General features: G+C 41.0%; 1 protein-coding gene across 6 annotated transcripts in view; it reads right to left on the bottom strand.

The window, feature by feature from the left end:
* Positions 1–26,756, bottom strand: part of VPS8 (VPS8 subunit of CORVET complex) — a 302,825-nt gene that overhangs the window by 227,772 nt on the left and 48,297 nt on the right. For 2 of the 6 annotated variants that reach the window (XM_005546585.4, XM_074031581.1), the window contains exons 1-3: positions 17,354–17,406; positions 3,970–4,211; positions 2,495–2,563 (exon numbers count right to left, since the gene is read on the bottom strand). In XM_005546585.4, coding sequence (XP_005546642.1) covers positions 2,495–2,563; positions 3,970–4,122 — 222 coding nt within the window. In that variant the 5' untranslated portion in view covers positions 4,123–4,211; positions 17,354–17,406. Of the gene's footprint in view, positions 1–2,494; positions 2,564–3,969; positions 4,212–4,513; positions 4,595–7,725; positions 7,825–12,455; positions 12,564–17,353; positions 17,407–26,756 lie in introns of those variants that run through there. The other 4 variants (XM_065540319.1, XM_065540318.1, XM_074031580.1 and 1 more) reach the window with 4 other exon arrangements.

The following is a 26,756-nucleotide window of genomic DNA, read 5'->3' as shown; positions in this document are numbered from 1 at the left end:
AAAAGTTCAAAAGAAATTTCTGGCTGCACAATCCAATAGCAGGATTGAAGTAAACCCAGGACTATTATCAGAGACTGGGAGATTAGAAAGGGTCAAAAGACTTGATCTTAATGAGGCCAAAACACAGGTTCAACGGAAGGGAATAGGGGAAAAACGTGATAGTTAGAGAATGGAATTTCAAAATTTAAAATCTCAGAAGAAGCATAGTTTCAAAGGATGGCAATATCTAGTAACATTATTTCATGCCCTAAATTCTGAGATCTAGGATGTCTCAGTAATCTCTACATTTCTACTTTAAAAAGTATTGGCCAGGTATGGTGGCTCATGCCTGTAATCCCAGAACTTTGGGAGGCTGAGGCAGGCAGATCACTTGAAGTCAGGAGTTTGAGACCAGCCTGGCCAACATGATGGTGAAACCCTGTCTCTACTAAAAACACAAAAATTAGCTGGGCGTGGTGGCGGGCGCCTGTAATCCCAGCTACTTGGGAGGCGGAGGCACGGGAATCGCTTGAGCCTGGGAGGTGGAGGTTGCGGTGAGCCAAGATCGTGCAACTGCACTCCAGCCTGGGTGACAGAGCAAGACTCCATGTCAAAAAAACAAAAACAAAAAAAAACTTGGATGTCCATTTCTTCCCAGTCTCCCTTAAGGTTGACATTAATGAACATTATAGAATATATGCATCCACATATCCTGAGAAAAGGGCTTATCTACATTTTCTACTCCGGCCCTTTTCATTTTCTCTTCAGTCATTTTCTTTAGTACTCCCCACAGCCCCCTTATAGTCTTCATAATGGTCTACAATTTGAACTATGTTTTCTTCCACTTACGACTTGCCTGGTTCCCTGGAGGTGTAAAGTCTGGCCACTTCCCAGCCTCATTTCCCTCTCAAGCACAGAGATAGTCATATTGCACTTTATAACCCCAACATCTAACACCATGACCCAAATACACTAGGCACTCAAACTACTATTGAGGATGATAACAGTGTTATCTTCTTAGTAAACCACTAATGACTATACTTACTGTTACTCATAGATAAGAAAGTTATTGTGCAAGAACAGTTTTCCTTCATTATGAACTACAGCTCATTCATATGAGCGTTATTTTCTTTGCTGATATTATATAATGATGTACAAACGAGGCCTTATACACAGTCCTCTAAGATTATTTTTATTTTACACTTAATAAGATAATTGAAATGAGGATGCAATTAAGGCCATTTTAACAAAACTGACTAAAATTAATCTTCTCACCTCTAAATGAAAGATTTCCTCTATATTAGAAAGTAAATAAAGGACATTTCACTGTAACAGAATATTCTTTCATGGACCAAAGCCTTCTTTGTCAAAACTAAAAATGCCTAAGTCTTCACACAGAACATATAGAACACTTCTGAAGTTAAAACACATTCAAAGTTAAAATACATTCAAAGTAACAGCAACATCAAACTGATATAAAACATAGAAATAAAAGCCATACGAGAAAAATAAAAGGCACAATTGACAGAGAAAGTAGTTTGTATCCTATAAAGTGTTGCCTATAACCCTAATAGGATAGACAGAGGCCCAACTCACTCAGAGCTTTGGTATACGTGGGCATTTTCGTCGGGGAACTTTTAGGTCCTTATCTTTTGGAAAACATAACTGCGGATTTGAAATAGATTTATACATTGCAAGGTCTTTCTCAAATTAGAAGCTAAAACCTTCAAGGGAAGTCCCAAGCAAGGTTTTAAAAGATGAAGAAGACTGAGCTGAAGGGTTGTCAGCAGATGCAGGGTACATAAAACAGGCGTGCTTCACCAACCATGGACTCTCACAGAGCCCCTTTAGAAAGCCTTTCATCTCCCAATTCAGAAAAGAATAACATCATTTCAAAACTCTGAAAAACTTTTCAATAGGAATGGCATTCATAAGATACACTATAAAAGATTAGTTTTCTTCATGTAGAAGAGTGATGAAGCTTATTATAAGGTTGCAAGATGTTCTTTAGTGTCAGAGGACAAGCTATTTGAATATCAGTGGTAGAGAAAACTTAACCATTAGCAACACATAATACAAACCTCAAAAGTGACATAAATTTTGCATCTCAATTCACTTAATAAAATATATTTTAAAGTCTGCCAAGTATTAGGCATTGTTCTGAGCACAGAGACTAAAGATGAACAAGAGATGGTTTATGCCCTTGAGAAGCTCACAATCTAGACTACTGCTGTCCAAGAGAACTTCCTGTGATGATGGAAATACTCTTTATCTATGCTGTCCCCTAGCCACATAGTAGCCGCTAGCCACATGTGGCTATTGAGCACTTGAAATGTGCCTTGTACAGCCAAGGAATTAAATTTTTATTTGATTATAATTAATTTAAATTTTAAACTGACACACATGACTAGTGGCTACCCTACTGGATAGTGCGCATCTAGGTGCATTTATAACTAATCCAAAAAGTATTAAGATTAATGCCACGAAATGACAGTAATCATTAATATTCACTTACCTCATTTAGTATGCTTTCCAGTGTTGGAGGAGTATCAACTTGAGGAATATCAAACTCCTTGTCATCAATCTAAACAAAGAAAAAATATAATGCTCACAAAATGATGCCCTTCCCCTTATAACTGTGAGGGGTTTCAGTTTATTAAAATCACCATCAATTAAAAGACAAACTTACCACCAAAATGATCAACTCAAAAATCTATAGTAATAATCAAGTCAAGACTACAGAGTGATTTCCTTTCCTATCTACACATTCAGTTACTATCAAGGACATATATGCACTAACTGCACTATCCTGACAGCCCTTTTCAGAACGCTTTTTTTCTTGAGACAGAGTCTCGCTGTGATGCCCAGGGGAGTGCAATGGTGCGATCTCAGCTCACTGCAACCTCCGCCTCCCAGGTTCAAGCAATTCTCCTGCCTCAGCCTCCTGAGGAGCTGGGAGTACAGGCACGTGCCACTACACCCGGCTAATTTTTTTTGTATTTTTAGTAGAGGTGGGGTTTCACCATAAGTAGCCAGGCTGGTCCTGAACTCCTGACCTTAAGTGATCCGCCCATCTCGGCCTCACAAAGTGCTGGAATTACAGGCATGAGCCACTATGCCCAGCCTACTTTCCAGAAAACTTCTGTTGAAAGACTTCTGCATCTGCTTTCTTAAACATGACAAAACAGCATCTAAGAAAACCCCTAATTTTCTAAGTTTAGACATAAGTCATAAGCAACAAGCAAAAGTCTGACATCATATTTCTTAGTTATTTCATAAATTATGGTGAAAGATAATTAGGTCAAGCAACTTGTCATTAAATATCCTCATACTCACAGAAATCCATTAACATAATATTAAATCAAAGAGAGAAAAAAAATGCTGTGCAAGATAAGGAACCTACCACTGGCTCTGTGACTTTGAGAAGTCATTTACATAGCTGCATGCCAGTGTCTTCATCTACACAATGGATTATCAGAGTGTTGTGAGAGTTGTGAAGCTCAAATGACAACATGAATCAAATTGTTTCATAAACTGTAATGGACTATACAAATGAAGAGTAATGTCATCTCATAAAACTACACACATGGGAGGTCAAGAAGGGAGAAGTGCTTGAGTCCAGGAGTTTGAGACAAGCCTGGGCAACATGGCAAGACCCTCTCTACAAAAAAATTAAAAGTTAGGTGGGTGTGGTGGCACACACCTGTGGTCCCAGCTACTTGGGAGGCTGAGGCAGGAGGATCACTTGAGGCCAGGAGGTTGAAGCTTCAGTGAGCCATGTCTGCACCACTGTACTCCAACCTGGACAACAGAGTGAGACCCTGTATCCAAAAAACAAAAAAAAAAGCAAAAAACAAACAAACAAAAAAATTATACACAGACTCCTATTAACCCATGCAAAAACGACAGACTTAGAGTCTCTGGGTCACAAAGCATACTCTAACCAACACTGGTTAAACATTATCACTTGACAAAAGTTGAAATTTTTACCAGATCATTTTTGAACTCCAGTTCCTTGTCCAGATCTATGTAAGAGAATTTTGAAAGTGAAGCTTCTAGATTGAAGGACTTATTCAGCTCGTCTTCGCTCATCTTGGCACAGAGGCTCTGTTCCACATTTTCATGGTCTGGTTCATTTTCCATATTTACTTCTAATAACAGTATTCAGTCCATCAAAGCAAGTGTTCTTTTGTTTGTTTGGCCTTAGCTCACAAAGACCTGAATGATTATCTCTTTTGAAAAAAAGAAAAAAAAAAACAAAGTGTAATTTAGATTTCCTCCTTGTCAATTAGACATTCCAAAGATTTACTTGGTCAGATTTCACCTAATCATCTGATTGCAGGCAAACTGAAATAAATAGCAGGGTACAGGGTATGTTATTGGGAGAGGGCTTCAATGAGAGCATAAAGGAGGAACACCTAACTTGGGCTCAAGGACTTTGGGAAGTGGCCCACCACCCAAAGTCATGAAACTGGTGATAATGATAACTTAATAGGCTCAGCCACTAGACCTGGTACCAACTAGATTTATTTACCTAATAGCATAAGGGTAAATCAGGGCCAACAGCTGCAATTAATGCCTTCCTTACATTCCAAACCCCAGGGTAGTGCTCCAGTTCCCCTGGAAATAAGCATATAAACCAGTTTTGTTGTTGGCCTCTGCACAGGGCCACAGATGTCTCTGGGAGTTTAGCAGAAACACAAGGGATGAACAACTAGCTATTTAATACAACACAAGCAAACCTAGGGGTTCAGATTTATTAAAGGAAACAACAATGACCCCAAGATAAAATAATTCCATAGCCTACCAGAGAGTTCTAGAAAGAGAGCTAGTCATAGAGAAACATGGATACTTTCAGAGAAAAATGAGATACTAAAGAAAACTAGAAACATATACAGCTTTTTATTATTTCACAGCTCTAAATGATAGATCGCTCTTATATCAAAAATCAGATAATTTGGTTTACTTGCAAAACTGTCATTTTTAGAAAGTTAAAATATACTTAAAATATTACTGTAAGTTTAATAATTAAGTTTGCTTTTAAATGATTTTACGTTGTGTTTCAACTAGGCTACAAGTGACCTAACTTTAAAAAGTCCAATTAGCTTTATCTGTTTAGAATAAGGCAAAAACATGAAAACACAAACAATGCCCTAATAATAATAATAATAAAGATCATTTTGTTTTCTAAACTAGATGTTTTTCACAGTACCAAACAACTGGCAAAATTCTCAGTGCAAAGCTCTTTCAAACTACATATTGCCCTTAGTGGGTATAAACACCACTACCACCAACAACCCTTGCGCTGTAGTGAGTTTCTCTTAGCAAATTAGATTGTGCATGTTAGTGAAGGCAGAAAAAAAAGGCTTGCAATTACTGAGTCACTTAATTTCTTTTAAGAAATGCAGTCTCGGCCAGGCGCGGTGGCTCAAGCCTGTAATCCCAGCACTTTGGGAGGCCGAGACGGGCGGATCATGAGGTCAGGAGATCTAGACCATCCTGGCTAACACAGTGAAACCCCGTCTCTACTAAAAAATACAAAAAACTAGCCGGGCACGGTATCGGGCACCTGTAGTCCCAGCTACTCGGGAGGCTGAGGCAGGAGAATGGCGTAAACCCGGGAGGCGGAGCTTGCAGTGAGCTGAGATCGGGCCACTGCACTCCAGCCTGGGCAACAGAGCCAGACTCCGTCTCAAAAAAAAAAAAAAAAAAAAAGAAATGGAGTCTCACTACATTGTCAACGTGGCCTCCAACTCTTGGGCTCAAGCCATCCTCCGGCCTCAGCCTCCTGAGTAGCTGGGACTACAGGTATGTGCCACCGTGCCTGGCTTGAAATAACTAATTTTTTAAAAAGTGAACTGAGATTAGTTGCTTTTAAACAATATGCCAAAAATTCACTGACAATTTTATCTAATGAAGCTCATTATTTTAGTACCTACAATTTCACTTCCTTTCATGTTTCATTTTTATCATATTAAAAGAAATGAATTGTTACTTTGTATAAATCATGGACTCATGAAACTGACTTTTCAAGAGCTGAAACCAACTTTTCTAGCTATTAAACTATTTGGTATATTACCAAATACAAACTAATTTCTTTCACATGCTACAGAAAATAGGCTTTCTGTTTATAGGGTCATGTCCTATAAAACACATGCTATCAAACACATTCCTAGAACACATAACTGAGGCCACTCTTTGCCTGGCAACATTTTAAAGTATCTTTCCAACATCATCAGGTTCTAAATATAGGGCTCCTTTTGCAATAACCCAAATGCAGTAGCAATACTCATGTTTATATGCATTTCTTCAAAGACCTTGGCTCATGACAAATTACTTTTTAATAAAGTCTTTCAACTCCTATTTGTACCACTAAGCAAAAATGGTTGCATTATTTAACAACTATTTACAAACACAAGCAATCTAATTCACTTTCAGTGGTTCCTAAAGATAGTTATTAACTTTTATTCTTATACATTTTTCAAAAATAGTGGGAAAGACCATATGGCAAAATAATATTTATTTAAATGATTTAATAATCTAAAATGATTCATTTTATATTTGTCTCTCCAAAATAACTCATAAAGAAAAACAATTTTTTCCAGCTCTTTTTATCTCATATCTGGAGTTATTAAGAGGTTCCAAGACCATATAACAAGTTAGCATCTGTGAACCCCAATATCACACTGAAGAAGTGTCAGGTGATCAAGCACTCCCTCAAGACTTCATCCCGCCAAGCTACCCTGCCCCATTTCTGTCCTTCATTTCACAGAACTCCTTTTACTGATGGGTGTGGTGGCAAAGTGGAAAGAACACAAGCCAAAGAGTCTATTAAACTCAGGTCTGCAGTTGTGGCCACTTTTCTTAGAAATGACCAGGAAGTAGGCCGGGCGCGGTGGCTCACGCCTGTAATCCCAGCACTTTGGGAGGCCAAAGCAGGCGGATCACAAGGTCAGGAGATCGACACCATCCTGGCTAACATGGTGAAACCCCATCTCTACTTAAAAAAAAAAACAAACAATTAGCCGGGCATGGTGGCAGGCGCCTGTAGTCCCAGCTACTCAGGAGGCTGAGGCAGGAGAATGCATGAACCCAGGAGGCAGAGCTTACAGTGAGCCGAGATGGCGCCACTGCACTTCAGCCTGGGCAAGACAGCAAGACTGTCTCAAAAAAAGAAATGACCAGGAAATAAACATTTATCCCCACCCCTGACCCCCCAAAAAATAAAATAAATAAATAAAGTCTGAATCTGGCCTTTATGACATCCCATCTGTAACCCTGGTCAATTTGTTTACCTTTTCTGAACCTCTCTATTTCTATATCATTAAAATGGAATATTGTGGACTTTGGGTTGTTTGCTCAGAACAGCGCCTCTTGTTCTGGGAAGGGTTCCTTCAAACCATGTGTTCTTGTAGAGGCTAATGGTCAAAAATCCTTTGGTAAAAGGGATTATGTGATAGCCAGAGTCTTTCACCAGGATTCATTAAAATGGAACTGATGAGGAACAGGTATTTCCTGTTCTCTATATAACGAATAACGCAGCTGAGCAGATCCCACACTCCCCACTCAGCTCTCTTCTGCAGAAAAGAAATCATTCACTTAACACACACCTAACTAAACACTTGCTAAGCATCTGTCACTGGAGATGTACCTCTATTGACAGAACTAGGTTCTAGGTACAGATTCTCTAGCAAGAATGAAACCTATCTAAAAAACGAAGTAGAGGCCGGACACAGTGGTTTATACCTGTAATCCTAGCACTTTGGGAGGCCGAGGCGGGTGGATTTCCTGAGCTCAGGAGTTCAAGACCAGCCTGGGCAGCAACATGGTGAAACCCCGTCTCTACTAAAATACAAAAAAAAAAAAAAAATTAGCCAAGCGTGGTGGCGTGTGCTTGCAGTCCCAGCTACTTAAGAGGCTGAGGCAGGGAATTGCTTGAACCTGGGAGGCAGAGGATGCAATGAGCCAAGAAGATCGCACCACTGCACTTCAGCCTGGGCAACAGAGCAACACTCCGTCTCTAAAAAAAAAAAAAAACAAAATAGAGAAGAAAGTCCTGATATTATTCAAACCTCAGATTCTAGTCTTCCATGAAGTTAGCTCTGCCCATTGCCTTGTGGCAGTTTGGCTACAAAAGCCAACATATACTCTCCCAACTTCCCCCTTTCTTTTAGCACATAAAATTGGGAGTCCTGACTCTTATGAATGCAACTACCTATTTCGCAGGGCTCCTGTGAGGAACAAATGATATGACAATAAAGTATTTAGAATAATGTCTGGACATAATTTTCAACAGATATTAGCTATTATATTTAAAACCTCAAGATTTTCAAATTTTTCTAAAGTTAAAGATTCTAAAACAAAATCCAGTATTTTTGTATAGGTCTAGCCAGTGCTAAGCATATGAGAACAATATCCTGGGTATCATAGCAGTTCTTCATGAGCTGAATGGTAGGGGTTTTGTCTAAGAGTAGCACAGCCCCCACCAAAACAACAGAGACACTTAATAAAAACTTTCATTATAACAGAAGTGTCTTATTGTTACTAACTCATTCTAAAATCATGTTTTGGATTTTTTTAACATCAACATTAGTCTACGTTTTATTAGTGAAGCCAACTACGTCCCCTTCCCAAGTCCCTCTTTTGTCACTTACTAGCAGTTACTCCTTTCTTCATTTTAGTCAGTTTTTCCAAACCAAAGAGACCTGATGAATCAAAATGTCATCATGCTCACATTTTTTCAAAAGGAGAGTTCACATGAGCAGCTTCTGTGAATTTTTCAGAAAGTACCTGAGCTGGAAATCTATCTGTAGTAGGCAGTATAAAGGCATCCAAGAGTGACAGTCCTAATTCCCAGAAACTATGAATATGTTACTTGATATGGCAAAAAGGGATTTTGCAGGTTAAATTAAGACCTTGACAGGAAGTCTATTCTGGATGATTTGGGTGGGTCCAATGTAATCACAGAGGTCCCTGAAAGTGGAAGAGAGAGGCAGAAGAGAACGCCAGAAAAAGAGAAGTGACACGAGAAGTAGAATCAGAGAGACACCATGTCACAGGCGTTGAAGATGGAGAACGGGGCTCAGGAGCCAAGGATACAGGCAGCCTCTAGAAGCTGCAAAAGACAAGGAAACAGATGGTCTCCTAGAGCCTCCAGAAGGACTGAAGTCCTGTCTTGACCTCTTAATTTTAATGAGAACTGTAAAATAAATCTGCATTGTTTTATACTATTAACTTTACGGTAATTTACGGCAACAATAGAAAATGAATAGACAGTTGACCCTTGAACAACACAGGTTTGAACTTCAAGGGTCCACTTACAGGTGGGTTTTCCTCTGCCTCTTCCACCCAAGACAGGGAGACCAACCCCTCCTCCTCCTCCTCAGCCTACTCAACATTTAGACAAGGATGAAGGCCTGTATAATGATCCACTTCCACGTAATGAAAAGCAAATATATTTCCTCTTCTTTAGACTCTTAATATCTTCTTTTCTCTAGCTTACTTTATTGTAACTATATAGTATACAATACAAATAACACAAAAAATATGTGTTAAATGACCATTAATGTTATCAGTAAGGCTTCTGGTCAACAGTAGGTAGTAGTAGTAAAGTTTCTGAGGAGTCACAAGTTGTACTCGGATTTTCCACTGGTTGAGGGGGCAGTGCCCTTAACCCCTGCATTGTTCAAGGGTCAACTGTACTAATAAATATAAGTTAATTTGTTTCTGGTCACATATCCAACATTCTGAAATATTAACCCTTCTCTTGTGGGTTGGTGTTGCCATGTGTTTATTAAGTAGGCCCTTCATTCCAATATATGCACCAATGATGAAATGCTTAATATATGATGCTTAATATTTCACACTTGATACCGATCCTGCTTCAGCTATCTCTTAAATGTTATCCCAGTAAAAGGTGGATAATGAACCACTCATAAATTCCTGTTGGGATGCAATTCTACAACTAGTTCTTCACCCAACCATCATGTGACCTAGTGTTTTTATAGTTCTTAAGGGGATGCCATACCAGACAGTACTTGCACATAACAAAACAGGCTACATGAAGTATTTCTTAATCTCTCTTAGGACGAAATCAGATTAATCTGATAAGAAATATATGTCACGGAATCACAATTACCCAGTACGCTGTCCTCTTCTGAGTGCTGATAAACGAGTATTTTAATAGTTCAGACATAAGATTATCTGACATCTTGATAATTCTGTTATTTCCTCTTGTTATTCCCAACCACTTAATAGATTCAAGGACCATTAAAAAAAGATATGTGCCATATAAACAGCAATGACTTAATTATGACACTGGCTAACTGAATAAGAACTCTAGAATGTGTGACCTATATGAGGCCAAGTTAAACTTCCACCAGTTTTTTTTAAGAGATGGAATCTTGCTATGTCACCCAGGTTAGCCTTAAACTCCTGGCCTCAAGCGATCCTCCTACCTCACATCTCCCAAGTAGCTGCAACTACCAGCCTGTGCCACCATGCCTGGCTTCTCACCAGTTTTCACCTCGGCAAACATTTATTCCTAACTGTTCTCAAGCTCCACGAGCCTATTTAATTCTCTGACATTCTTTTCCTCCTAAAAGTATCATATGAGATACTTTTTCACATTACAATGAAATAGAATCAAGTTTTTATTTACTATATAATGCTAGAAAAAAAATCACAAAATCATGATATAGTAACAACATTACATGCAAACTTTATTTTTGGCCTTCCCAATCCAAGCATTTCTCTTCATTCCTTTGTTTTGTTTTGTGGTTTGTTTTGTAAAAGAAAAAAAATGCAATAGTGAGTTAACTTCTATTAGTTTTCTATTACCTTCCTCTGGCAAACGGACTTTTTTTTTTTTTTTTTTGAGACAGGATCCCCCTCTGTCACCCAGGCTGGAGTGCAGTGGCATGATCTCAGCTCATTACAACCTCTGCCTCCCAGGCTCAAGCAATCCTCCCACTTCAGCCTCCCAAGTAGCTGGGTCTACAGGCGCACACCACCAAGGCTAGCTAATTTTTTTGAATTTTTCATAGAGATGATGTTGGCCAGGCTGGTCTCAAACTCCTGGGCTCAAGCCACCTGCCCGCCTCAGTCTCCCACAGTGATGGGATTACAGGTGTAAGCCACTGTGCCCAGCACAAGTGGACTTATTTTTAACAGATTCCCAATGCCTCCAGGATAAAATCCCAAATTCTAAGCCTGTGACTCCAGCTATCACACGAGCGGATCCCTCTGGCTTCTTCCCTTACAATTGAATTTATTATTTTTGCACTAAGAGTCCTTCATGGATAGCTTCCACTTTCCCTCCATGTCTGCTCGAGCTGATTCACCTTCCCTTCCCTTTCCTTTTTCTCTACATTTATCTAACTTCCTTTCTTCCTTCCAGGCACTGTTCAAACTGGATCTGCCTATGACCTCTTCCTTCCCTAACCATCCTCTGAATTCAGAAAACATGTCTTCTTTTAAAACAGTGGCTTGGCTCTTTCCTCATACTGATTCATTAGTGAACTTACTACGGGACTATCTTTTCTCCCCAGCTATATAATAAAAATGGGGCCATGCTTCTTTGAATATTCCACAACACTGGGCTTACTGGCTTGCACAGCTAGGGAGACATTCGAAAAATGTTTGATTAACATGGGAATTAGAGACAGGAACAACATCTGTGTTGCAAATTAAATATATGTGTTATTACTTGTAATTGTTAAGCTCCAGAGGATGTTATTTGACTCACAGCATATAGGAATCTATGTCATAATAAGCCAAGTTATAAATGAATATTACTTATATGTAGTCAAGCTTGTCAACCACTGCAGGTCATATTTATCAACTATCAGCTAAAACTTTGCTTCCTTAGAAAACCCTTTTTTTTGCGCTGCTCAACTAGGCTATGTTCCCTGCTAATATGCACCCATAACATTGTTCTCCTCTTTTACTACACTTACCACATTGTAATCATCTCCTCATTGTCTAAACCACCATTCCTTGCCCCCAGTTGGAAAGCAGGTTCCGTGGGAGAGCAAAGACCAGATCTGCCTTGTTCACCATTCTATTCCCTGTGCCAATATGACACAGTAGCTGATCAATCCACCCATCCCTCCCTCCCTAGGTAAATACCCAAGCAAGACTGCATCACTGGCTTCCAGAATCTCAAATAGCAGTCTGGTCATGTAATATAAAGTATGGTTAGTTACACTACTCCAAAACGCCTCCATCTGTGCAAGTTCCATTCTTTGCATCTAGGAGAGATATTTTTAAATCATTTAGCTCATTTATAACATGATGCAAACCCCACAATCTCGGATGTTTTATGTTCTTTTACGTTAATTCAGCCTAGAGGCCAAGATGAATACAGTGGAAATGTACCATACTTCCATTCAATTTACAGGATTTCATCTATTACCTTCAGCAACAGGAAGGAGAGAAAAAGAAGTGATTCACATAGAGTCAGAGACTCTGCATACCTCCACTCAATAACTTCGTGCTTCATAGTGAGCATAGAATACGAGACGGTCAGCTGCTGTTCTATGTCTCAGTTCTCACATGCCTCACACCCAAGCAATTCATGTCACCTGTGCTCAAAATAACAAACGCCATGCAGTTCCAACATGGAAAAACAAGATCTGGCTGTACTGGGCTTCCTGAGAGACCCAACACTTGTCAGTTTCTGATATGACTCCCTCTTGGAGTACTTTGAGGGTACTCAATTTTCACCTTACTCATGGCCTTTAGATACAGACCTTATTTAGAGCAACGTTACTATATACTGGGATGGGCTGCTTTACTTGACCCTGGAATCTCTTTCCAAGAAGGCACATTTAGGTAATTGTAGCTCACAATGCCAGAACTGCCACAATGAAAAAGCCCAAACTCTGTTTCTCTTTCTGTTCTGTTGGTGAACGTCTAAATGACGACAGTGATCATAAGTACACACAGATTTTAAAATGTTAAAAAGGGAAGGAACAGTGCCTAAGACCTTCCTGTATACAGTGCTAAGTTACTGCTATGAATTGTCAGACACAATCAGCTCCAGTCTAGAAAAGAAAAATCTAATCCCCTATCACAATACACAAAACAGTAACATGAACTAAGTCTACAAATATATAATGTAGAAATTCTAACTTTATTGATCAGTTTTATATCAATAAGTGTATGAGGTAATAAGTGAAATGAATAACAGAGAAAAATGATCACTTCCAGCTTCTATAATATTGTCTCCACTATCATGAGAATCTCTTTCCAGACCCACTTCAACCCCAAAGAACTCCTTCTAAAAGGCATAAGGGCCTTGTGTAGGCTGAAATATATTCCCTTTTCTTCTTTACGTAACTGATGCAGGTAAATTCTTATAAGTTAAATGTGCAAAAGATACAATTCCACTTAGGTAAAGGCTGAGTGGATGATGGCCTTCTTTATTAACTTGCAATTAACTGTCATCTCAATTTCTCTTGGTTAGGTACCAAGAAGGATGTAGTGTCACAAGAGATTTATTCTTTCTTTTTTTTTTTTTTTTTTAAGAGCAAGAAGTAACTGGAAGCATCTTGCTGAATTGCAACGGAAAAAATAAAGATAAAACACCCCAGGCCAGGCGCGGTGGCTCACGCCTGTAATCCCAGCACTTTGGGAGGCCGAGGCGGGCGGATCACAAGGTCAGGAGATCGAGACCACGGTGAAACCCCGTCTCTACTAAAAATACAAAAAATTAGCCGGGCGCGGTTGTGGGCGCCTGTAGTCCCAGCTACTCGGGAGGCTGAGGCAGGAGAATGGCGTGAACCCGGGAGGCGGAGCTTGCAGTGAGCCGAGATCGCGCCACTGCACTCCAGCCTGGGCGACAGAGCGAGACTCCGTCTCAAAAAAAAAAAAAAAAAAAAAAACACCCCAGCACCTCTGCCATCTTTCCTGGAGGGCAACTGCTTCTCCTCCATTCCAACCATATGATTTTGGTGGTGCTGCCAATCAAGTACCCTATCTGCCTAACTACGGGAGCAGAACAGTAGGCACATCACATTCTTGTGTCCTATCTGGCCAATCAAGGTCCTTCTGGAATTTCTCTTTATTCTGGGGTGCTTAACCTTGGATGGCATAACACAGGAGTTGTCTGCAGTCACATCTTTTATGCACTTATATACAGTCATGTGCCCCAAAAAGACGTTTTGGGTCAATGACAGACCACATATGCAACCATGGTCCCCTAAGATTACACATAATGGAGCTGAAAAATTCCTGTAGCCCAGTGATGTCATAGCTGTTGTAATGCAATACATTACTCATGTGTCTGTGGTGATGCTGGTGTAAACAAACCTACTGCACTGCCAGTAGTATAAAAGCTAAGCACATAAATTACGTACAGTACATAATACTTGACAATAAACTATGTACCAGTTTATGTATTTGCTATCCTATACTTTTTATTATTAAAGTGTACTCATTTACTTATTAAAAAATTAAAAAGTTAGCTGTAAAACAGTTTCAGGCAGGTCCTTCAGGAGGTATTCCAGAAGGCACTGTTATCGTAAGACAGTTCCCTATGTGTTACTGCCTCTGAAGACATTCCAGTGGGACCTTCCTGACTCTGTGCAGGCCTAGGGTAATGTGTTTGTGTCTTAGTTTTTAAAGATTAAAAAATTTTAAAATAGAAAAAAGCTAACAGAATAAAGATATAAAGAAAATATATTTGTACAGCTAATTGTATCATGTGTTTGTATTTTAAGCTAAGTTTTATCACAAAGAAGTTAAAAACTTTTTTAAAAGTTTGTAACATAAAAGTTACATTACAGTAAGCTAAGGTTAATTTATTATTGGAGAAAGAAAAAAATTTTTCATAAATTTAGTGTAGCCTAAGTGTACAGTGTTCAAAAAGTCTACAGTAGTGTACAGTAATGTCCTAGGCCTTCACATTCACTCACCACTCACTCACTACCTCACCCACAGCAACTTCCAGTCCTGCAAACTCCCTTCATGGTAAGTGCCCCATACAGGTGCACTTACCTTTTAATCTTTTAAACTGTATTTTTACTGTACCTTTTCTATGTTTAGATATACAAATACTTGGCCATTGTGTTACAACCACCTAGAGTATTCTGTACAGTAACATGCTGTGCTGGTTTACAGTCTAGGAGCAATAGGCCATCCCACATACTCGGGGTGTGTGGTAGGCTATACCATCTCAGTTTGTATAAGCACACTATGATGCTTGCACAATGACAAAATTTGCCTAACTATGCATTTCTCAGAATGTATCCCCTAATTGTCCCATGATTGTAACAAGACAGAACGAGGCTTGCAATTACAGTTGCAGAGGAAATAGGGAACTGAGGGTTACTGGTCCTTTGCAGAAAGGGAGACACACGCAAGTACTCCATCACTGGAGTCACTGGATTTAGTGATACCCCAGCCCCTTCCAGGTGTGGAGCCAATAAATCCCTTTTAGCTTAAGCCCATTTGAATTTTCTGTCGCTTGCAACAGAAATATCTTTGACTAAAAAAAGTGTAATTACTATTAGAGTAAACCTAAGAAATTCATAACAGTGAAAAATCCAAAGCAAAGCTGTAGTTCCTTGCTAATACACAGAACACGTTTAATAATGTCATACAGCGTGAAGATAAGTCAAATATTCATTCAAGATTCAGTTAAGAATACAACAGTTTGATTTTACCACTATGTACAGATGGCACCTAAAGTTGTGGATCAAGAGAACATACCATCTAAACTCTATAAAATCTATCAATAGATCCAAAGTTAAACATACTTTATTAAGTTCAAAAGATCTTACTTCTCATTCACATACATAACTGACATTTTGTGTCACACTGGTTGAAATGTCAATGGAAGAGTGAGATACAGCTAAGAATCACCAACATGTCCCAATATTCTGGAAGACAGAAAACATCTATCTGCTGACAATGGTCCAGATACGAAGGAAATATATTAAATATAAGGAAAAAATCAACATATTACTCTGTTAAGAGCTCTGGAAAGAATTTTCTCACATATGCCTCTTTGACCATATAAAGCCCAACAGTTCAACGAATTTTTTTTTCCATTTATCTTTATTGCATATTCTACAGAACAGGCCAGCTATTGCCAGAGGATTCAATACCTACTCTGTGCTTGAATTTAACCATGAGCAAACCCATATCTTACACAAACGTGCAGATTCTCCATCCACATTTATATTAGATAAACCTCAAACACACACAGGCAGACATAGACATACACAGACAACATGTAATTATCTCCCAAACGCAGATATTTGGAATAAGGTTTAGCACCACAAGCTAACATCCATGCTTGTTTGGCTTGGGTTTTGGGTTTTTTAGTACGGGAAAATTGAGTATGGTAGAGGGTGGATGGTGCAGAGGACAGAAGTCTTCCTATTCGTTCTAACAAGAATTTAAGAAGTGGACGGGGTCTGTTTATTTAAAGAAGGCTCCCCAGCTAGCTATTCCTGATAACCCACGGCCATGGAACCTCTCACGGATCCTACCTCCTCCCACCCTATCCTGTGAAGCACTCCCATTGTGTACACCCAGACACTCTGAGCAGCTGTTTTCCTCCTTCCCCAGGTGCCACGCACGAAGAACAGGTCAAGGCACAGGAATAGCCTCGAACTTTAGAGGTCCACCTTTCATCCTGCTGCCCTCATTCTGGTGCACAACTTGCACGTGGAGACAAACTGGAACCAGACTCACAGGGTGCGCACCGATCCTAAGACGTGCATACCCCATCTAAGCCTCAGGCTCAGGCACCCTGATATCAGTCCCTGGAGGATAAAGGGGTCCACACCTGTTTTCCAGGCCCGACAGACGGGCTACACACCTGCTCCGCCCGGGAGTGGGGAGGGGCATGACACCAGCCGCCTAGGCTCACAGTCGGGGGAGCGGGTGCCCCAGTCCCTCAGCCTAATTGTCGCAGGACTGTAACAGGACAGAATGAGGCTTGCAATTATAGTCGCAAAGGAAATAGGGAACTGAGGGGTTACTGGTCCTTTGCAGAAAGGGAGAGACACACAAATACATCACTGGAGTCACTGGATTTAGTGATACCCCAACCTCTTCCATGTTTGGAGCCAATAAATCCCTTTTTACTTAAGCCCATTTGAATTTTCACATTCATTTGGAACCAGTAAGTGGAAATTGCCCGACCCAGTTCCGGGCCAACGTAGGACACGCCCCTCCACTCAAGAATCAACCCCGCCCGGCCCGTCAGGGGCTGCTCTGCCCGCTCCCCGAGGTCGCGCCGCTGTCGCGCTGGGAGGAGGCGCCGAGGCTCAGAGACCTGTCGCGCGCTTTCCTCCTACCCTGAATACGGCCCCTCAATCCTGTCTCCTCCCCACGGGCCCGCTCTCTGGAAACTCGTTACCTGAGCTTGCAGCCATTCCGGCCCTGGACCGCTGGCCCACGTGACCGCACCCCAGCTTTAGCCTCACGCACGCGCACTACCTACCACTACTGGCCTCGCTTCCGCTTTTCTCCTCACACTGCTCCCCCTCCTGGGCGGTCCGCGCCTCTTCACCACGCCCCTATTTAAAGGGCCAGAGATATACTGGCTTCCCCCACGGAAAAAACCGGTGATTCACATCTTGAAGACCAAGAGAATGGAAACGTGGAAAGAGTAGCGCGGACGAATAAATAGCAGTCCTTGAGGTGAGAGGAGAAAGCTCCTCCTTTAAGAAAGTGAACTTACTTGCAGCCAGCCCAGAAGGGGAACTGATTCCCTGCCTTTTGGAGTTTGCGACCAGTAAATTTTTTTTAGCTTTTTTTAAGAAAAAGATGAACACAGAATTGCCAATTTATTTTGTCAAATAAGGACAACAGGCATACACATACTAAAAAACCAACTATTATCTTCTAATATATCGTCAGTATTGCTCCCCAAAATACATCTTAACACCAAAAATATAGGAGAAACATAGTGTCAAATAAAGGAAACTTCTGAAAAATAAATAAAAACATATGTTTATTTCTCTTATTGCTCCTGAAGAAAGGTGAAAGCTTTCAGAAGAGACTCGTTTCTAGAGTCATCACTGTAGGTAACATTAGCCTCAGGACACAGATTTTAGGCCTGCTGGGGGCTATGGTCAAGGAAATAGGAGGAAGAACACCAGAAGATACTCTTGGAAGGAGATACAGAAAACATTCGGTTGGGTAGACATTTTTGAGCATCAGCCAGGTTCACTAGACTTCTGGGCCTTCGGAGAACCCAAAGATGGGTAAGACACTGCCCTGCCCTCCAGATATTTATTGTCTAAGAATTCAGTGTACAGACATAACAAAATACAAAGTAGGCTGTTTTGAGTAATATAAAGAAAGACAATTGAACCACCATTTCAGATCACAGACAAGGGGAAAAGTTGAAACACTGAAGGAAGGATGTGGTATCTTGTCAGGGCCTTGAAGGATTTCAGTAGCAGAGAGCAGGGAGAATGCCAAGCTGAGGGAAGGCTGGGATCACAGGTAGTATGAAGCAAGTTTGGGAACTAGTTACTGGCCTGATGTAGCCGTGGTGTGGGCAGTGGCTTTCAACCTTCTTTTAATCATTCCTCACAGTAAGAAATACATTTCAGGTCAGGCACGGTGACTCATGCCTGCAATCCCAGCACTTTGGGAGGCCGAGGCAGGTCGTCAGGAGTTTGAGACCAGCCTGACCAACATGGAGAAACCCTGTCTCTACTAAAAATACAAAAATTAGCCAGGTGTGGTGGCATGCACCTGTGGTTCCAGCTACTCGGGAGGCTGAGGCAGGAGAATCGCTTGAACCCAGGAGGCGGAGGTAGCAGTGAGCCAAGATTATGCCATTGTACTCTAGCCTGGGTAACAGAGAGACTCCAACTCAAAAAAAAGAAAAAAATACATTTCAGCCATGGCCTAGTATAAAAATACACACAGTATGCGTATATGTGTGAGTGTGCATGATAGGTAGGTAGGTAGGTAGGTAAGATAGATAGATAGATAGATAGATAGATAGATAGATAGATAGATAGATAGATAGATAATGTTGAGACAGTAATTGCCCTTAGAATGTAAAATGCAACTTGGTATTTTCTATTCCATTCTATTCTCTTTTTTTAAGTGCTGGTTACTGAATTCATTTCAGTACTCAGTGATGCAGAACAACCCATAGTTTGAAGACACTGGTGTAGTGTGTATTAGGGATGTGGTGGGATATGAGGCTGGAAAGGCTGGGACCAGATCCAGGAGGACATTGCACGCTAAGCTGGGACGTTCTGCTCTTCTGGTAAGAGCCTCCAGAGGAACTTGGGCAGAGGAGTGGCAAGATGATAGCAGTGCTTAAGAAGGCTGGAAACCGGCCTTTGATTCTGAATATCACATTTTTCTAGAAAAGTTATTAAACTGGAGACTGTCTACAGAAGGATAAGCAAGCTGGTGAGACCAGAAAGCCTGTGTGACAGAGAACTTTTGAAAGTATCCAGAGGAAAAGGAATTGGCAGAAGTAGGGGAGAGCAGGGTCATAGGGGCGAGCAGTGGAAAGGTAACTATTAGGTTGGTGCACAAGTAATTGCGGTTTTTGCCATTACTTTAAAAAACTGACCCTTTGAAATATCTCTACAACACTCATAGACTTATTCTGGATAGCTGTGGAAAGAAAGCAAGTCTAGGAGCTGTGTATGGATGTTGCAGAGAAGCAGATTTCAACTTATAATAAAGAATATTTTAGGATGGTCCAGACTGACTGTGAGAACTCTCCAAAGTAACAGCCCTTTTATGTACCTCTGTTCACAGCAGTAAATAATGTCAAATGCTATCCTTTCCAGGGCTGTTTGCCTTAATAATAAAAAGAAATTTTGTGCTTACTGTAGAAAACATGGAAAATTCAGGAAATATTTTAAAGCAGAAATTACTCACATCCCAGAAAAAAGGCACTCATTGTTTTGGCTTATTTCTGTTGGATCTTTTTCTTTGCATATTTACATTTTTGACATAATAGAACTGCATATTTAGTTGTGTATTCTATATATTTATAGGATATATAGTTAATAGTCCATCCTCTTTTTTTTCATCTTGAGCACTATCCACCATCACTAAAATTGTTCACAAATATTATTTGTCATGGCTACATAATTATTAATGATATAGTTTCATGTATTCCATTATTCCACTATTTTTGGACATATAGGAGTTCTTATTTTTTACTGCTAACAAGAACATTGCCATGAATATCCTTATACATAAATCTTTGACCGCATTTTAAAATTATTTCCTTCGTTAGGCTACCAACCTGTAAGTGGAATTCAAAGGCTTTGAAAACTCTTAAGTCTGTGAATACCCATGGTCAAACTGCCTTCCAGAAATGTCAGGCCAGTTTTCATTCTCACCAGAAGCGCTCAAGGGTGCCCATCACACATACGCCCGCTGGCATTTATTTTATCTTAAAAAAAAAAAAAAAAAAGGTTTGCCAATATGATAGATGAAACGGTCTCTCATTTTAACCTGTATGGAATTCCTATTGGAGTGGAATATCTATATAAATTTCTCAGCCCTTTATAGTTATTCTGGGAATGCAGTTTCACTGCTGGATTTCTGATTGGCAAATAGTACTGAGTGAATTGTTACAGACTTGTGAGAAAAAAAAAAAACGGAGAAGGATTTTTAAAACAAATGATGTGGTCACACCAAGTTATAGGCAAGTTATATTGTGGTGCGCTGCACTAACAAAGGTTAGTGGGAGAATTGAGTCATCACACAGTATTACAATATTCATGTGAATATTGGCTTCAGCAAAATATCATTCCTTATATTAAATCAAAATTGTAGATATGAATTTCTTCATTTAGTAGTTTTGTTTGTATTCAATTTATTTTTTTAGTTTTATAGATGCATAAAATCTATAAAAATCAGGAGCCCTTAGTTTTATGTTTGCATATATATATACACATATATGTATGCAACATTATAAAAAATATATAAGCTAACTCTAGATATCTGTGAGAATCTTTACCCCTTACAAAGGATCTGAACAATATCCAAGTTTGAGAAATAGTGATACTGGAATTTCTTAAAGTTTCACTTGTACTTATCTAAACATAGGTATTGAGATTTTTTTGAAAGGTAAAATTTGTTTCAGCATATTATATATTGAAATTTTTCTATATAGAATAGTGTAATGATTTTCCTCTTTTTGGAACGAGTACCAAAAGCTCTACTATGTTTGGGGTTCAGAAAGTATGTTTTGACTTAAAATGTACCATTCATCAGTTAACTTTCTACAGGTCAGTAAGACCTAGACAGAAGAATGTTTGCATTTACTAAACCTGTAAGTAAGACAAAGCAGTTGAGCAGATAGTGATTACAATGGAGCTTTTGCGAAGTGGTCTTAAGAGAAATTAAGCCAATGAGAAAAAAAGTTGCATGTGAGCTCTCAGAGCCTTGGGAAGCAGTGAGGGCTGGACTGCGGGGTGCACAGGAGCTAGAAGGGGGGCGCCACTGAGGGCTGCCACAGTTGGATGGTGTCCTTACACCAGCTCTATTCCCTCCAGCTTTCCCCGAGAGAGAAAGATGCAGACCTCAACCCAGACATCACTATTACCCCTGCATCTAGAATAAGCCACATCTCTCCTGAAGAAAAAACAAAAATGTCTGTACCTGAGAACAAAAGGCAGAGAATAGGAGATGGACCCCTTTGTCATTTCTCTTTTTGCTCACAATCACAAAATAAACTGACCTCTTTTCCTTTTTTTAAAAAGGGAGCTTGCTGGAGCACAGACAATTTTCAGGGCAGTGAAATGATTCTGTATGATGCTATAATAGTGGAAACATCATAAATTTGTCCAAAGCCACAAAATGTGCAACACTGAGAATTAACCCTCAGGTAAACTCTAGATGTGGGTGATAATGATGTAATGATGTGTCAGTGCAGGTCCATCAGCTGTAACTAATGTAGCACTCTGGTAGGGGAGACCATGTATGCGTGGGGCAGGCAGTGTATGAGAAGTCTCTGTACCTTCCTCTCAATTTTGCTGTGAACCTAAAATTACTCTAAAGAATCAAGCTTATTTAAATAATTTGGCCGGGTGAGGTGGCTCACACCTGTAATCCCAGCACTTTGGGAGGCCAAGGCGGACGGATCACCTGAGGTCAGGAGTTCGAGACCAGCCTGGCCAACATGGCAAAACTGTGTCTCTACTAAAAATACAAAAATTAGCCGGGCATAGTGGCAGGTACCTGTAATCCCAGCTACTCAGAAGACTGAGGCAAGAGAATCGCTTGAACCCGGGAGGCGGAGGTTGAAGTGAGCTAAGATCGCGCTACTGCACTCCAGCCTGGGCAACAAGCGAGCCTCTGTCTCAAAAAATAATAAATAATAATGAAAATAATGATAATTTAAAAAGCCAAAACCAAAACCTGGTATACAGGGTTTTTAATCTAAAAATCAGGAGTCTTTGCATATATACATATGCAAACTTCATTGAGTCAAAATGTCCAAGCAGGCTGCAGAGACATAAAATTGGTTCTTTGTAAGTGACTCAACCTAGTCCAGCTGTCACTCTCGTGTTCCTTCTGCCCGGAGTGTTCCTCTCTCAGGATAACCACTTGGCTCACTCGCTCACCTTCTTCAGGGCTTTGCTCAAATGTCACTGCAATAAATATTTAGTCAGGGCAATAAATATAAGGAAGATAGGGAGCAGTTCTCTCCTCCATCCAGTTCTCACCAGTTCATCCACCCGGTTTCTTTCCATCTGGTGACACTGTTTTCTGAACACATGGCCTCTAAATGCTCTGAGACAGAAGAGGGGGTGCAGAAAGCCCACTGGCTCTGAATTCCTTGGCCTGAAAGTGACATGTGCCCCTTCTGCTCACAGTCCATTGGCCAGCACTAGCCACCCAGCCCTGCTTTACTACGACAGAGGCCAGGGAGTGTAGAGGAGTACAGAATTCTAGGGAGTATAGCCGGCTTCTGCCACAGTCACCTCAGGGAAGTCTTCCCTAGCCACTCTCATCCTCCCCACACCATGTCACCACTCTCCTGTGTGTTATTTTTTTCTATAGCACTTGTCATCATCCAACATACCATATGTGTACTTATTTATCTGTCAAGTTTCTGTCTTCCCCACCAGTACATAAGCACTATGAGAGCAGAGACTTTTGTGTAGTTCATTTATGGTTGTACTCCCTGCATCTAGAATAGTACATGGCACAGAGTAGGAGCTCCATAAATTTGTATTAAATAAATGAACAAATTCTGCAATGACAGCCTATATTTGTGTGTGAGGGAGGTGTCACATGCACGAACCTGAGAATGCTTCCAAAGTCGGGATCGAGGAATAAAGATCTCCCTTACAGTATACACCAGTATTGATTGAGTACCTATTATGTGCCAGGCACAACGCTTGTTGCCAGGAACACAAATATGAATGAAAGCCAGTACCTGATCCCTAGCCAGGAAGACAACACTAAAAAACACAACATTTACAAGATCCATGATAGAAATAAATTATGGAAGCTCAGAAGGTCAAATTCTCCTGACCTTTAGCAAGAATTGTGTTTTATATCCAAACATTACTAGAACAGCAACAAAAAAAGAGGGGACTCAGGATTCATAAATTGCTTCCCAAAGTCATAAAAGGAATAGTATCTATATTCTCTGCCATTTTGTATTCTCAACAACAAGCTGACTTTCACTTTCCATTCACCCATTCATTCTAATGCCTTCCCTCGTCCCTCTTTCCTTCGGCCTTAGAAAAAGAAAAATATTTCTCTTTCTAATAATTTCACGATTCCAGAAATGTTATCATTTGAAATCTGCTTAGAGTATTTTGTCTTCCAGCCCCACCCCTGCCACTGCTCCTGTACTCCTGCAAGCAAATAATCACATCACTTATCAGCCTTTTGAACTTAGAACTGGGCATTCTCCCAGAACTCAATAGCAAGAAGAGGGTGGAGAGAAATGTCCAGCACTAGGATCTGAGCTTTAAAGGGGATCCTAGGCAGGACTGGGCATTAGACAAGGACTGAAGAGGACTAAGCATTAGAAGAGGAAAAGGTCAAGGAAAGAGTAAAGAAGATGCAGAAACAATCAGGATATCAGAGGCAAATTTGACCTATTTTGCCATTTTGCCTGGACATAGCCTTGTTTACATATAAGGGTAACACAAAAAGAGGAAGGGTTGAAGTCAGCTGAGAACGAAAGACAGTTCAAAATCATCACTGTGTCAGGGCCCAGACTCCTTCTATCTCATTGTTCCTCCACGTAGGGCCTCAATTCTCAAGTCTGTTCTATCGTCCAAGACGTCTGTTCCAACTATCACATCCGTTTTCCAATTAGCAAGGAAGAAGAAAGGAAGAAAGAAGGTATATTAGTTATCTATCGCTGTGTAACTACCCAAGAAATTAGAGGCATGAATCAATGGCATGCATTATCTTATAGTTTCCATAAATCAGGACTCTGGGCATGGCCTGACTGGGTCCTCTGGTTTGGGTCTCTCACGAGTCTGCAACCAAGGTGTTGGCCCAAGCTGTAGAAATCTCCAGGCTCAAATTGGGAAGGATCTTCTTCCAAGATCACTAACTTGATTATTGGCAGGATTCTGCTTGCCACAGGCTGTTGGACTGAGGGTCTCAGTTCCTCACTGGTTCTTGGCCAGAGGGCCTTCAGTTCCTTGTCACATGGGCTTCTCCATAAGGCAGCTCACAACATGGTAGCTTGCTTCATCCAAGCAAGCAAGCAAGAAGAGCCAGCAAGAATGTCAGGGAGATGGAAGTCACAGTCTTTTGTAAGTTGATCTTAGAAGTGACTTCTGGCTGGTCATGGTGGCTCACACCTGTAATCCTCGCACTTTGGGATGCTGAAGTGGAAGAATCATTTGAAGCCAGGAGTTCAAGACCAGGTTGGGCAACACAGCAAGACCCTATCTCTGCAAAAGATCAGAAAATTAGCCAAGCATGGTAGCACATGCCTGTAGGTACTAGCTACTCTGGGGACTTAGGTGAGAGGATCGCTTGAGCCCAGGAGTTTGAGGTTACAGTGAGCTATCATGACACCATAGCACCCCAGCCTGGGTGACAGAGCAAAGCCCTGTCTCTAATAAATAAACAAATAATTTTTAAAAGAAGTTACTTTCCATTGTTTTATGCTACACTCTATTTGTTAGAAGTACAAGCTCAGCCCATACTCCAGGGGAGGCAATTATACAAGGGCATGACTTCCAGGAAGTAGGGTCACTGGGACTTGTTTTAGAAGCTGCTGGCAAAGAAGGGTGTGCCCACTCCCTTCAGCTTCTGAAACTGCATACACCAGTCCTGCTGACTTACCATTGGTCCATTTCTAGCTGCAGGGAAGGCAGGAAAAGGAAGTCTATATTCTGGATAGCTATCAGCCTAGCTAAAATTTATGGATTCAATCCTAAAGAACAACAGAATTCTGGAGGTTAGAAGCCTTAATTGTTCTGTATGCTTCAGGGCCAGCCCCAGACATTGAGGAGGAGAAAAATAGGGCTGGGTAGAGTCATGGAATCTGGGTTCAAATCCTGCCTCTGTCACACCCTATACGCTGAGTAAATTAAACCTCACTGAGTCTCAGTTGTATGCTCAGACTAAATTAAATGACCTATGTGACACATCTTGTACTTGGTATATTCTCGATATGCCTGCAAAGTCTATTTCAGAGGTAGCTTTAATATCTCAGAGCCTTGGCCAGGCACGGTGGCTCACGCCTGTAATCCCAGCACTTTGGGAGGCCGAGGTGGGCGGATCACAAGGTCAGGAGTTTGAGACCAGCCTGACCAACATGGTGAAACCCCGTCTCTACTAAAAATACAAAAATTAGCTGGGCGTGATGGTGCGTGCCTGTAATCCCAGCTACTCAGGAAGCTGAGGCAGGAGAATCGCTTGAACTTGGGAGGCAGAGGTTGCAGTGAGCCGAGATCGTGTCACTGCATTCCAGTCTGGGTGGCAGAGTGAGACTGTCTCCAAAAAAAAAAAAAAAAAAAAAAAAAAAACAGAGCCTTTTAAACCTGGCTGTGACAGCCAGTGAGCTTGCCATGTGACTCTATGCCATTTACCCAATTTCTTTGGGCCCCAGCTTCCTGTCAGGAAAAGATAGTACCAAATCCTACATATTTCTTCAAGTTGCTGAAAAGAGCATATGATCATGTCAATGATTCTTTTTTTTAATGTGAAATGCCTGGCAAACCTAAGATGGCATTAGTGGCCACCAAGTGGCAGTGGGGAGCAATGGGCTTGGGTTCTGGCCCCTGGCCACCAGATGGTGCTGGCATTCAGCAGTTACCTGGTTTTGCTGGGAGCCTTTACAAGGAGCCCCAGAAGGCCAGTGCTACCCTTCCTCTCTAAGATGAGAGAAATGAGGCCTGGGGGTGGCAGTGGAGGGTGCAGAGGGTGGGGGTCCACACAGCAGGGAGGTCTAGAGCGCAGGTTTCCTGACTCCCAGCCTGGGGTGGCACATCCCTACCCAGTAATGATACCCACATTCTCTCTGGAGTTGCACTGGAGACCAGTGTCCAGACCAGCATCTTCTTGTTCATAGGTTCACCAAAATTTAAAAGCCTGCAGGATGTCCACAAGTATCATCTGTCTCTCTGGCTGTATAGCAGAGTGGTTAAGAAAATGTTTTTAGGCTGGGCACGGTGACTCACACCTGTAATCCCAGCACTTTGGGAGGCCGAGGCGGGCGGATCACTTAAGGTCAGGAGTTTGCAACTAGCCTGGCCAACATCATGAAACCCCATCTCTACTAAAATACAAAAATTAGCCGAGCAGGGTGGTGCATGCCTGTAACCCCAGCTACTCCC

Source organism: Macaca fascicularis, chromosome 2 (assembly GCF_037993035.2).
Source record: "Macaca fascicularis isolate 582-1 chromosome 2, T2T-MFA8v1.1".
Classification (NCBI taxonomy): domain Eukaryota; kingdom Metazoa; phylum Chordata; class Mammalia; order Primates; family Cercopithecidae; genus Macaca; species Macaca fascicularis.
Note: the sequence above shows the minus strand (reverse complement) of the source record. Positions and strands in the feature narration are given on the sequence as shown.